The sequence below is a fragment of the Dipodomys ordii genome, unplaced genomic scaffold (genome assembly GCF_000151885.1).
Source record: "Dipodomys ordii isolate 6190 unplaced genomic scaffold, Dord_2.0 Scaffold18, whole genome shotgun sequence".
Taxonomy (NCBI): Eukaryota; Metazoa; Chordata; class Mammalia; order Rodentia; family Heteromyidae; genus Dipodomys; species Dipodomys ordii.
Window position 1 is genome coordinate 8,474,813 of NW_012267234.1, and position 13,789 is coordinate 8,488,601.

Here is a 13,789-nt window from a genome sequence, read left to right on the forward strand (position 1 = left end):
ATTTTCTTGGGGAGTGGAAAAGAAAAGCTGTTCCAAAGGTTGCATTTTTTTAAAAATATAAATTTTATTAAAGAATTTTCCTAAAATCACTGTCAAGCTTGTTTGATTCCGCTGGAACTGTAAGGAAGGTGAAGGAGAGGAGGTGTGGAGAAGGACGCTTCAGGCAGAAATGGCTTCTGAGGAACTTTCAGTCATGCTGCTTGGGTCAGGGAGTCAGGGAGAGACTGCAAAGGCCATGTGACTCAGGCTCTATTGTGTGGCCTCCAATAAATTATAGAGAGCTGAGGGGCAGAAGTAGAATCACAATGTTCCCATGGTTCTATTGTGTGGCCTCCAATAAATTATAGAGAGCTGAGGGGCAGAAGTAGAATCACAATGTTCTTCATGGTTCAGAGGACGTTTGGCAGCTTCTGCTATTGTCAAGCCAACCCCAAGGATGCCACTAAACTACCCTGCATACACAGTCCCTCAAGGGTGATCTAGCTTAAAATGTCACAGTGCTGATACTGATCATTCCTCATTCAACTCTTCTCGGCCGTGCTGCTATTTTTATTTTTTTGATCATTTTGTTTTACTATGATAAATATAAAATTTATCATTTGAACTTTTAAAAACATGTTTATGGTTATTATAAAAAGATGATATAGCTGGGCGCCAGTGGCTCATGCCTATAATCCTAGCTACTCAGGAGGCTGAGATCTGAGGATCGCGGTTCAAAGCCAGCCCAGGCAGGAAAGTCTGTGAGACTCTCTCCAATAAACCACTAGAAAACCGGAAGTGGTGCTGTAGCTCAAACGGTAGAGTACTTGCCTTGAGCTGAAGAGTGCAAGGACAGCGTCCAAGCCCAGAGTTCAAGCCCCACAACCGACCAAAAAGAAAAAAAAAAGATGATATAGGGGCTAGGAATGTGGCTTAGTGGTAGAGTACTTGCCTAGCATGCATGAAGCCCGGGTTTGATTCCTCAGTACCACATAAATGGAAAAAGCCAGATGTGGTGCTGTGGCTCAAATGCTAGCCTTGAGCAAAATTAGCTCAGGACCCCTGGGTTCAAGCTCCAGGATGGGGCGGGGGTGAGGGGATAGGAGAAAGTGATATACAGAGGTGTTACTTTTTTCAAGGCTTCACTGTGTAGCCCAGGCTGGCCTCAAACTTGTGATCCTCCTGCTTCAGCCTCCCAAGGGTTAGGATAACAGGTATGTATCACCACACCAAGCTCAACTGAACTCTTTTTTTTTCTGCCCTTTAGCACTTCTAGGATTTGAACGCAGGGCCTCATGCGTACTTAGTGGTGGCTCTACCATTTGAGCCACACCTCCAGCATGGCTGTGTCCTGGTACTGGGATTTGAACTCAAGGCCTTGTACTCTTGCTTGGCTTTTTACTCATACCTGGTACTCTATGCTTGTGCCACATCTCCAGTCTAGCATTTTGCTAGTTAATTAGAGATGGATCCTCAGACTTTTCTGTTGGGCTGGATCCAAATGTTGTTCCTCTAAGTCTCAGCCTCCTGAGTTAGGATTATAGGTCTGAGCCACTTTTTTTTTTAAACTCTGTAGCTAATGTCATAAAGTATATGCACATTGTGTTCTGTAGTCCCAACAGCTCTCCATCTTCAGAACTCTGCAACATCCAAACTTTTTTGTTTTGATTGGGGTTTTGCAGTGCTGGGGATGGAAACATACAAGCTTCTGTCTTCCAGATGATAAAGAAGTCGAAGTCCAGAAATAAATCTCATGTATGGCCAAATGGTATTTGATAATGGTGCCCATAGCATGTAGTGGTGAAAAGGTACTTGGCAAAAAAGTTCGATGATGATAACCCAAGATGACCTTCCTTCAGTTTACCACAAACAAAAAGTATTCAACGTGGATCAAAGACTTAAGGAAGTAAACACTTAGAAGAAAATAGGAAAAGCAGATGGGTGTGGCTCAAGCCTGTAATCCTAGCTAACTGGGAGGTGGAGATTGCAGTTTGAAGGCAGCCTGAGCATAGAAGCTTGTAAGACTCCATCTCAGCATGGGTGAGGTAGTATTCCCCTGTATTTTAGATACTGGGAAAGCACAATGGGAGTGTAGCTCAGTGGGCAGAGCACCTGGGTAGCATTTGCGAGGTCCTGGGTTCAAGCCTTAGCATGCAAAACAAAATTCCCCCAAACCCAACCCAATAAGAAACAAGTAGAAGCCAATTATGGAAAATGGAGTGCAAACACTGGTTATTACACGTGGCTTTTGAAAATGTTCAAAAAAAATTAAAAAAAAATTTATCTGGGTGCTGGTGGCTCACACCTGTAATCCTAGCTATTCAGGAGGCTGAAATCTGAGGACTGTGGTTCAAAGCCAGCCGGGGCAGGAAAGTCCATGAGCCTCTTTTCTCCAATTAACCACCAGAAAACTGGAAGTGGCACAGTGGCTCAAGAGAAGTAGAGTGCTCACCTTGAGCTGAAGAGCTCAGGGACAGTGCCCAGGCTCAGAGTTCAAGCCCCACAACTGACAAAAAACAAAACAAAACAAAACAAAAACCCAACAAAACACAATACAACAAAAACACAGTTTGGCTGGGATCTGTTCTATGACACAGCTATTGACAATCATTGAATGCTATTAGTCTTGTTAGTTCTGGGAAAAGCAAATACCCCCAGCCTGCTTTGATGACTATCTCAGCTGTTGTCCTTCCAGTCCAATAATGGGCTCCTTGTTGGACAACTTTAAATCAATTAAACAGATGCACTCTCTGAATACAGCCCCCTCTGTGTGATGGCACTTAGCAGAGGGCCAGACCTCACCCAGATAACTCTACTGGGGTTGCATATAATGGATGCTTAATGATACTAAGTGTCTCCTAGAAAACTGAGGAGGAAGTGAAGCCTCCAGACTTCACTTCTGATAAACCAGAACTCCCCAAGCTTCCATACTGATTTCTAGCAAAACAGATGTGTAAGAGTCCATAGAGTGGCTAGGTTGGAGGAAGCCTAAGGATGTTTCCTTCTTCAGACACAAGGATATTCAGGGGACACAGCCTGAAGCGCCCAGAGAGGAAGAGAGGGACAGATGGACAGATTGACAATATGTATGTTGGATATCCAAACTTCAGTAGAAGTACATGCATCTTTACCTCGGTGGTTTTTTTTCTTTCTTCCAGATCTGGGGCTTGAACTCAGGGCCTGGGCGCTGTCCCTGATCTTTTTTGGCTCAAGGCTAGCACTCTACCACTTGAGCCACAGCGCCACTTCCGGTTCTCTGGTGGTTTTATTTGGAGATAAGAGTCTCACGGCCTTTCCTGCCCGGGCTGGCTTTGAACCGTGATGCTCAGATCGCAGCCTCCTGAATAACTAGGATTACAGGCGTGAGCCACAGGTGCCAGGCATTTTTTTTTGGGGGGGGTATAGTCCAGGCTGGCCTCGAACTCCTGATCCCCCTGGTTCTTTCCGGGATTACCCCACCTAGTAATCCTTCTCCTTTACACGGCAATTCACCCTTCTGACTTCTTGAAACTCTAAGTACTCGCAGAGGAAATGAGATTAAGCAAAGGGGGCGGGGCGGACTAAGATTTCCCCACCCACGCCGTAGGCCCCGCCCCTCGCGCGTCGCGCTCTTCCGGCCACACTCAACATGGCGGCGGCGCGTGTGCGCTGAGACGCCTGAAGGGGTCGCCAGCGGCAGGTTCCACGCCAGTCATGGCCGCTCCGGCAGACGCTGTGGTGGGCCGAGGCGCTGTGGAGGCGTGCGCTCTGGAGGAGATTCTGGAAGCTTTAAAGCTGCTGCTGAGCCCGGGAGGTGAGAAGACGCATCTCGGTGCCGGGCTGGACCTGGGCCTCTCCGGGCCGCCGCCGGTCTCCCGGGGGTGGCCCCAGCTCCCTCACGGCGTGCGCCCCGCAGGCCCTCTGCGGACGCTTCTCCCCGGGGCCGGGAGATTTGGGCCTTGTCCAGTGCTCCAGGGAAGATGGGGCCTGCTGGATCCTTATACGGTAGCCCCGAGCGCTTCTCTGTGTGCTTCTCTGTCTGCTTCCAGGTGCTCGGCGCGCTGGGAGCCGGGGACCGCCCGGAATAGGCTGCAAACGGGGCGAGGCGCCCCGAAGTGTAATGCGAGCTCCCCGCCGCGTGGCGGCGCTAGAGTAACGTGGATGTCTGAGAGCAGTACCCACCGCCGGAGGTCTGGAAGAAGGAAGCAAGGGACAGTTAGCGGAGAGTCTTGAGCAGGGCCTTACTGTCACCTTTGATCTTTTGTGTGGAGTTGACAAGATCTTCCCAATTTGGCATCTGAAGGGACCTTGGGAGTGGTTTAAAGTTAATAGTGAATGAGTGCTTAGTTTCAGTCTCCATGGTACACTGTTAATATGGATATAATTTAGCCCTCACAACAGTCCAGTTAGATAGACTTTATATTCCACATTACAAATGAAGGGACTAAGGCTCAGGTGGACATATAATGGAAATGGCTCAATGAAAACTAGTTAGTGGCAGAGCTAGACTACATTGCACCAATGAAGAGTCAAAATGTGCTGTTTGTCAGTGGCTCATGCCTGTCATCCTAGCTACTCAGGAGGCTGAGACTTGAGGATCATGGTTTGAAGCCAACTGGAGTAGGAAAGACTTTATGTATTTTTTTATTTTTTGGGGGGGGGCAGGCTGCCGGGCTTGAACTCAGGACCTGGTGTTGTCCCTGAGTCTTTTTTTTTTCCCCCCAGACTTGGGGCTTGAACTCAATGCCTGGGCACTGTTCCTGAGTTTCTTTTGCTCAAGGCTAGCATTCTACGACTTGAGCTATAGTGCCACTTCTGCCTTTTTTGGTCTATGCAGTACTGAGGAATCGAACTCAGGGCTTCATGCATGCTAGAAAAGCACTTTACCACTAAGCCACATTCCCAGCCCAGCTGTGGACTCTATCTCCAAATACACAAACACACACACTCACTCACTCTAAAAATAGATCTGTGGCTGAAGTAGAGTGGGAATAGCACTCAGGCCCTGAGTTCAAGTCCCAGGACTGGCATAAACAAAAACAAGTCAAAATACAAAGTACACTTTTTTTTTGTTTTGCATTGAAATAGTGTCTTGCTATATAGCCCTGTATGTCTTGATTTTACTATGTAGTCCATGATGTTCTCAAAATCAAGATAACTCAGCCTTTCAAGTGCTGGATTATAGGTATCAACATTCCTTTTTTTTTTTTCCTGCAATGTGGAGGGTTAAATCCAGTACCTTGTACATGCTAGGCTATATTCCAGCCATGAAGTGTGTGCGTGTGTGTGTACGTGCGCGCGCACGCGTGCACACATCTGCACGCACGCACGCACATGCACATGTGCATACTTAGTTGAGACAGGTCTCCAGTGTTCCCCAGGATGTTCAAACTCTGGAGCTTAAGTGATCCTCCACCTCCTTTTCTCCTTCTTTCCTTCATTCCTCTCTCCTTTTTTCTTTTTCTTTTAAATAGTGTGTTAAGCCGAATTCAAAGGCTGGTAGTGAAGTTTTGTTTATAAAAAATGGAGGCCATCTCTATATGAATGTTCTCTTAAAAAGCTATACTAAATAGAGATTCACTGATGTGTCATTACATTTTACTTATAGGGAGAAGGGGCTGAGAATGCTGACAGCTTGTAAATCATGAAGCTGTGACACACCTTTGTTGCCTAGATTGGCCTTCAGTTCCTGGGCTGAAGTAACTGTCTTGCCTCAACCTCTCCAGAACTACAGATCTGAGCCACTGTTCCTGGCCCCACATTTTGAACTTAATGAAAAGTATCACATAGCTAGGGGTTGTTGGCTCATGCTTGTACTCCTAGCTACGTAGGAGGTTGATATCTGGAGGATTGTGGTTTGAGGCCAGGATAAGTACAAAAGTTCTCTAGACTCCCATTTCCAAAATTACCAGCAAAAAGCCAGGCTGATGGAGTGGCTTGAGTGGTAGAATGTCATTCTAGTAAGCACAAGGCTCTGAGTTCAAAAGCCCTGTATATCTAAAAGAAAGAGTACCACGTAAGTCATGACACTTTAAATTTGTTAGAGCATCAACATTTATGACTTTTCCCTAAGTATAATAGGGATGGTTTGAGGTGAGCAGAGATGAAGCTTTTGAGTGTGAGTAGTTGAATGTAATGACACAGCTGGGTTTTGGAGCTCAGTTGCCTTGGTTGAATCCAGACACTGACATGTTACAAGCTAGAGCCTTGGAGTTAAACTTATATCACACTTCAATGCTGTTTTAGTGCCATGCATTGTGCATGCATTCCTGTAAATCTAGCACTGGAAAGGCTGAGGCAAGAGGATCTCAAATTCCAGGCTATTCCCAGCTATATAGTAAGACCTTGTCTCAAAAAAAAAAAAGAAGAAGAAGAAAAGAAAGGAAGAAGGAAGGAAAGAAAAGAAAGGAATAAAGAAAGAAAAAAACCGAGGGTGAATGGAGAAAGACATGTTTTACAGAAATGCCATCATTTTCAAGTACCAGAGATTTCTTTTCATCACCAGTAGAGGGAATTAAGAACAGAAAGGCTATTAAGGAGATTGGGGAAAGCTGTGAGCTTTTGTTTTTCATCTCTTCTGTCCCATGCTTGAGTTCATTGAGTTTGCATTCACAAGATGTGGTGCATAGAGATTGATTAGTGATCTTAATGGTAGAACTGCAAACTATGAGAGCATCCATGCTCTATTTAGGTGAGTTTTTGCAGCTTTTAATGCTTACAGGTCAGAATACTTGGCTCTAGACAGCTGAGAAGTGTTGCACAATTCACTTTCTTCTTCCTTCCCTTTCCTTTTTTTTTGGTCGGTCTGGTGTCTGAACTCTGGGCCTGGGTGCTGTCCCTCAGCTCTTCAACTCAAGGCTAGCGTTCTACCACTTAAGCCACAGCTCTACTTCCGGCTTTTTCTGCTTATGTGGTGCTGAGGAATTGAACCCAGGGCCTCATGCATGCAAGACAAGCATTCTACCACTGAGCCACCTTCCCAGCCCTTCATTTTCTTTTGATTTTGGTTTTGTGTGTGTGTTTATGTGTGTTCCCAGGCACTCTCCCTGAGCTTTTTTGCTCAAGGTTAGTTTCTACCATTTGAGCCATAGCTTTACTTTGGGCTTTTTTTTTTTTTTTTTGGTAGTTAATTGGAGATAAGAGTCTCATGGACTTTCCTCCTTGGGCTGGTTTTGAACTGCAATCCTAAAATCTCAGCCTTCTGAGTAGCTGGGATTATAGATGTGAGTCAACTGCTCTTGGTTCTAATTATTTTAAAATTACAATGCTGGGGGCTGGGAAGGTAGCTCAGGGTTAGAGTGCTTGCCTTGCATGCCAGAGGCCCTGGGTTCGATTCCTCGGCACTACATAAGCAAAAAGAAAAAAGCTGGGTGGCGCTGTGGCTCAAGTGGTAGAGCGCTAGCCTTGAGCTGAAGAGCTGAGGGACAGCGCCCAGGCCCAGAGTTTAGGCCCCACGACCGGACCCAAAAAAAAAAAAATTACAATGCTGTTTCTTTTTTCTTTGTATAGAACTTTTAATGTTCTCTATAGCAAAGATTAGAAAATTATAAAGAAACCAAAAGAACAAAATTAAAAGTACTTTAAACTTTTTACCAGAGGTTGCCACTACTAGCATTCTGGCAACATTGTTTTTCCTTTTTATTTTATGTATAATATGCAGTTCTATAACCTTAAGTAACTTTTTTTAAGTATATAAGGAATCGTATTCACTGCAGGAAAAAAAATCCTAAAGAAACAAAACAAAACAACAAAAAATATTAAAATAAGCCGGCGCCAATGGCTCACGCCTGTAATCCTAGCTACTCCGAAGAGATCTGAGGATTATAATTCAAAGCCAGCCAGGCAGGAAAGTCCGTGAGACTCTTATCTCCAATAAGCTACCAGAAAACCGGAAGTGGCGCTCTGGCCCAAGTGGTAGAACATTAGCCTTGAGCTGAAGAGCTGAGGGACAGCGCCCAGGCCCAGAGTTCAAGCCCCATGACTGACAAAAAACAAAAAACCCCAAAAATCTTAATATATAATTAGGCAAAAATCCTAAAACTACCCATGATCCTAGGACCTAGGAATCACTATTTGTTATTGGTTGTTTTTTGTTTTTGTCGTCATGGGGCTTGTGGCATGGGTGAGGTCCCTGAGCTCTTCAACTCAAAACTAGTACTCTACCACTTGAGCCACAAGTTCCATTTTTCTGGTGGTTTATTGGAGATCAGAGTCTCACAGACTTTCCTGCCCAAGGCTGGCTTTGAACTGTGATCTTCAGATCTCAGCCTTCTGAGTAGCTAGGATTACAGGCCTGAGCCACTGGCACCCAGCTTGTTATTGTTCTTAAGATAGAGCATCATCATGTAGACCAGGCTGGGCTGGGATTGTGGTTTAAGATAGAGCATCATCATGTAGACCAGGCTGGGCTGGGATTGTGGTTTAGTAGTAGACTGCTTGCCTAGCATGCCTGAAACCTTGAGTTTGATTCCTTAGTACCACATAAACAGAAAAAGCTGGAAGTGGTACTGTGACTCAAAATGGTACAGTGCTAGCCTTGAGCAAAAGAAGCTCAAGGACAGTGCCCAGGCCCTGAGTATAAGCCCCAGGATTGGCAAAATAAATAAAGAAAATAAAAATAAAGAAAAAAAAGATTTTAAAAAATTCTTGCCTCAGCTTCGAGATTAGAGGTATGCATTACCATGTCCAACTTGCATCTTTTGACTTATAAAAAAAAGAAAGTACAGAGTTCTCCTATATTCCCTTTTCTACCCTAATCCCATTTTCCCTATTATTAATACCTTATGTTAGTGTGATGCATTATAACAGTTGATGAGCCAACATTTATACATTTTATTATTATTGTGATTATCAGTAGTGAACACAGGGCTTTCTGCTTGCTAGGCAGGCACTCTACCACTTGAGTCACATCTCCTGGAATACATTATTATTAACTTAAATCCATAGTTTATGTTAGAGTTCATTCTTGGTGGTCAACAGTTCAATGAGTTTAGAGAAATTCACGTAGGGTCTCTATATGATACTATTATAGTATCATAAAGGTTTTGTGGGGTATGTGTGCGTGTGTGCACACACACACACACACACCAGTACCAGGCTTGAACTCAGCGTTTTGTGATCTTACTTGACTTTTTCCCTCAAGGATGACACTCAACCACTTGAGCCACACCTCCACTTCACAGAGTTGTTGTTTTTTTTTTTTTTTTAAGTTTTTGGGCTCTCTTAGAGATGTGATTCAGTAGTAGAATATTTGTGTATCATTAGTGGGATCCTGAATTCAATCTCCAGTGCTATTTAAAAAAAAAAGAAAGAAAAAGCTTTACCTCTCTAAAAGTCTGAAAGTCTCTATTTTTCATTCTCTTTCCTCTAGTGCCCTGGCTGGAGTGGGCCAGAAATTTCACATAGAGGGAAGTATGGCTTGTTTTCCTTGTATGTGATCTCTCTCTCTCTCTTTCTTTCTTTCTTTTTCTAAAGGATCAGGCTCAAGTTCACTGCAGATCACAAAACACGATGTCTTGTTGGCTGCTTTCAAATCTAATCTATCTACCTTGGACAACAAGTTTCTGATGGGCAGTCAGTGGACAAAACTGAAGCTTCTAAGAGATGAGGTGGCCAGTAAGGCAGAGTGGACACAAACTTCTGAGGACATCACTTGGAGTTTTACTGCTCAGACCTTGTTGTTGCTGCTGTGCTTGAAGGAAACCATGATCCGCCTTGCAGCTGATTTCAACCCTGGTAAACCCAATCCTCGGACTGCAGAAGCTGCCCCTGCCCTGAGCCCCGATACACTTAGCATCTCCCAGCAGAAGATCGTCCAGTCTGCTTTGCAATTTGTGGTCACCTTGGGTGTCTGCCCCTATCTCATCCCTGGTGTTGGGATGCCTTTGAGATGTAGGACTGAGTTTGGTGCAGTGGTTCAAGATGTGGTGTGTCCCGATGCTTCCCCCCACACAGCCCGGAGACTGTACACCAGCTGCAGGGTCCTCCTAGACATTGCTCAGCATGCATCCCTGGGGAGCTTGGTTTTCTGCCGCCACTTTGGGGACATAGCTGCAGGTCTGTGCCAGCTGGGATTCTGCCCAACCAAAAGAAAATCACCAACCCCTGAGGAAGAGGTAAACATTCATTGAGCAGTTGAAAGAAGGGAAGGGGAAGGGAGGAAGAAAGAGAGGGAGAAAGTGTGTGTATATTTGTGTGTGATTGTTATAAATGACAGCTCTTGCTTCATGGGAAACAAGCTGATTGAAAGATCTAGAAATCCTATTGAATGCTGAGGTATATCCAGTGGGTAAATGAATATTGTGTGTGGGGACTGGAGGTTTTATGTGGGTTGCTAATCTCCTCTCTCTCTCTCTCTCCCCCTCTCTCCCTGTTTCCTTCTCTCCCTCTCTCCCTCTCCATTTGTCCCCCTCTCCGTGTATGTGTGTGTGTGTGTGTGTGTGTGTGTCTGTGTGTCTGTGTGCGCTAATCTCCTCTCTCCCTCTCTCCCTCTCCGTTTGTCCCCCTCTCCGTGTGTGTGTGTGTGTGTGTGTGTGTGTGTGTGTGTGTGTGTGTGTGTGTGTGTGTGTGTCCTGGGTCTTGAACTCAGGACCTGGGTGCGCTCAAGACTGGCATTCTACCACTTCAGCCATAGTTTCACTTCTGGCTTTTTTGGTGCTTCGTTGGTAATAAGAATCTTATGGACTTTCCTGTCCAGGCTGGCTTTGAACCATGATCCTCAGAACTCAGCCTACTGAGTAGGATTACAAGCATGAGCCACTGGGCATCCTGCCTATTTTCTCATATATATAGATACAGATATAGATATAAATCATATACTTGATTTGGTAGGTGATTTTAAAAAATAAAGGAAAATGTATGGGAAGTATTTATGCCAGATCCTCTTGGGCTTATCAGAGAGTAATTGCCGCTCATATCAGTATAACTCATTCCTTCCCTACCTATGTTAGCTCTTGTCAAACATTGCATTTAGTCCCTGCCTGGTTTCTGTTCCATTAAAGCCAAATTGTATTTCTTTTAGGTTTTAACAGAAGAGGAAAGAGCCTTGTCTCGGAGGGCCTTGAGAGACATGTTGGATCAAGTGTATCAACCATTAGTGGTCCGGGAATTACTTGTCCTCCAGGGAGGCCCTCTTCAGGTACTCAGGCCTTGAACTCTTGTGGGGGATTGGCAGTGACCTTTTTTCTTCTGGAAATATGATGCCTTTACTTCCCTATTTAACTAACTGATCAAATATTACTTCATCTTTTAGTTGACAGTCATTATTTATTTAATTAAAAAATGTTATTAAGGTGATGTACAGGGGGGGTTGCGGTTTTATAAGTCAGTTAATAAGTGCATTTCTTTTTGGACAATATTAACCCTGCCTTTATTCTCTCCAGTTTTTCCCTCCTGTCCCCACCCACAAGTTAGATGGTATTTATAAAACAATAATTTAAAAGACTTCCACAGGTGCCAGTGACTCAAATCTGTACTACTAGCTGCTCAGGAGGCTGAGATCTGAAGATCGTAGTTCGAAGCCAGCCTGGGAAAGAAAGTCTATGAGACTCTTATCTCCAATTAATCACAGAAAAAGCTGGAAGTGGCCTTTCATTATGTAGCCCAGGTTGGACTCCCAACTTGTGATCCTCCTTCCTCTGTCTTCAGAATGCTTGGCCCACTCACATATTCTACTACGCCTGCATGAGAGATGGTTTTTATGTTTTGTTTTGTTTTTTGGTAGGGGAGCATAGTACTGGAGTCAAGTCAGGGCCTCACTTGCTAGGCAGGTGCTTGACCACTTGAACAACGTACCTTACCCTATTTGATTTTTTTTGTCGGTCGTGGGGCTTAACTCTGGGCCTGGGTGCTGTCCCTCAGCTCTTCAGCTCAAGGCAAGAACTCTACCACTTGAGCCATAGTGCCACTTCTGGTTTTCTGAGTGGTTTATTGGAGATAAGAGTCTCATGGACTTTCCTGCCCAGGCTGGCTTTGAGTCAAGATCCTCAGATCTCAGCCTTCTGAGTAGCTAGATTATAGGCGTGAGCCACTGGTGCCTGGTAGACCCTATTTGATTTTTAAAGGAAAGATATTGCTGATGCTGGGGATGGAACGTGGCCCTGCACATGCTAAGTACATGCACTACCACTGAGCTACATCCCCAGCCCCAAAATGTTGCTCTTTTAAAGTCTATATCATACATAGCTAATCATCAATATGATTCAGTATTTTTAAAAAGTGTTTTTAGGTCATATCTGTGTCATTGCCACTAAATTCAGTCTTTGTTTCCTTTTAGCAGCCCTGCACAGATGTGAAGATGCAGCTCAGGTGTCGGGCCCCAGCCTGGCTTCGGCGTCTGTGTGGGCAGCTGCTCTCTGAAAGGTTAATGAGACCCAATGGTGTGCAAGCAGTAGTCCGGGGCATCTTGGAAGGAGCAGGTGGTAAGAGATAACACATTTTGTTACTCCGGTGTTTATTTCCCTTTGAGTCAGAGACATAGATGAATCACTGGGCTTCAGTCTTTTGTAAATCCTGATAGATAGCTAGAGATATACCTCAGTGGTAAAATGCTTTTATAACTTGCATGAGGCCTTAGGTTCAATCCCTAGCACTGGAAAAATTCATGCTGGCAGCTAGGTGCTAGTGGCTCATACCTGTAATCCTAGCTACTCAGGAGGTTGAGATCTGAGGGTCACAGTTCAAAGCCAGCCCAGGCAGAAAAGTCCATGAGACTCTTATCTCCAATTAACTACCAGAAAATCAGAAGTGGTGCTATGATTCAAGTGGTAGAGCTTGAAGAGCTCATAGACTTCACCCAGCCCCAGAGTTCAAGCCCCATGACTAACCAAAAAAAAAGAAAAAAAATTCCAGTGTCCTGGGTTCTCTTAACTCAGAACTATGTTTTGCTTGTTTGTTTGTTTTTTGACTTGGCAAGATCCCAGGCTTATTTGGGGCTTCCCTTGTTGGATTGTGACCTGTAAATTAAGATAATCATCAAGCTCATCTTTCTACTTCCTTTCTCTCAATGGTTCGTGTCCTGGCTGCCTGTTGTGCAGTATTAGGGAACTGCTGTTGGTATATTTTGTTCAGCTTTAGAATAATGTAAAATAGTTAGGTTAAAAAAATTAAGGAGCCAGGTGCTGGTGGCTCATGCCTGTAATCCTAGCTACTCCGGGGGCTGAGATCTGAGGATCTCAGGCCAGCCTGAGCAAGAAAGTCCTTGAGACTCTTATCTTCAGTAAGCCACCAGAAAACCAGAAGTGGCACTGTGGCTCAAGTAGTAGAGCACTCACCTTGAGCTGAATTTTGAGGGACAGAGCCCAGGCCCAGAGTTCAAGCCCCACGATTGAAAAAAAAATAATTAAGAGCTTGGAGGAGTGACTTAGTAGCACACTAGCCAGTGAGCAAAATCCGTAGGTACTGAGTTTGAGTCCCAGTCTTGAACCTAAAAAGAAAAAAAAAATTACTTAAAAAAATAAAAATAGTTGGGTGCTGGTAGCTCATGCCTATAATCCTAGCTACTTAGGAGGCTGAGATCTGGGGATCACAATTTGAAGTCAGCCTAGGCAGGAAACTTCATGAGACTCTTACCTCCAATAAACTGCTCAAAAAAGCTGGAAGTTGTGCTGTGGCTGACATGGTAGAGTGCTCGCTTTTAACAAAATAAGCTCTGAGACAGTGCCCAGGGCCAGAGGTCAAGCCCCAGGACTGATAAAAACAAAAAGCCCCAAAAAAACGGGGCTGGGAAGGTGGCTCAGTGATAGAACGCTTGCCTTGCATGCGTGAGGCCCTGGGTTCGATTCCTCAGCACCACATAAGCAGAAAAAAAAGCCGGAAGTGGTGCTGTGGCTCA

At 44.7% G+C, this 13,789-nt stretch overlaps 1 protein-coding gene across 1 annotated transcript in view; it reads left to right on the forward strand.

The window, feature by feature from the left end:
* Positions 1-3,643: 3,643 nt before the first annotated feature.
* Positions 3,644-13,789, forward strand: part of Tango6 (transport and golgi organization 6 homolog (Drosophila)) — a 171,325-nt gene continuing 161,179 nt past the window's right edge. The window contains 4 exon segments of the mRNA XM_013012670.1: positions 3,644-3,772; positions 9,433-10,073; positions 10,979-11,095; positions 12,233-12,377. Of these exon segments, the coding sequence (XP_012868124.1) occupies positions 3,673-3,772; positions 9,433-10,073; positions 10,979-11,095; positions 12,233-12,377 (1,003 nt within the window). The 5' untranslated portion in view covers positions 3,644-3,672.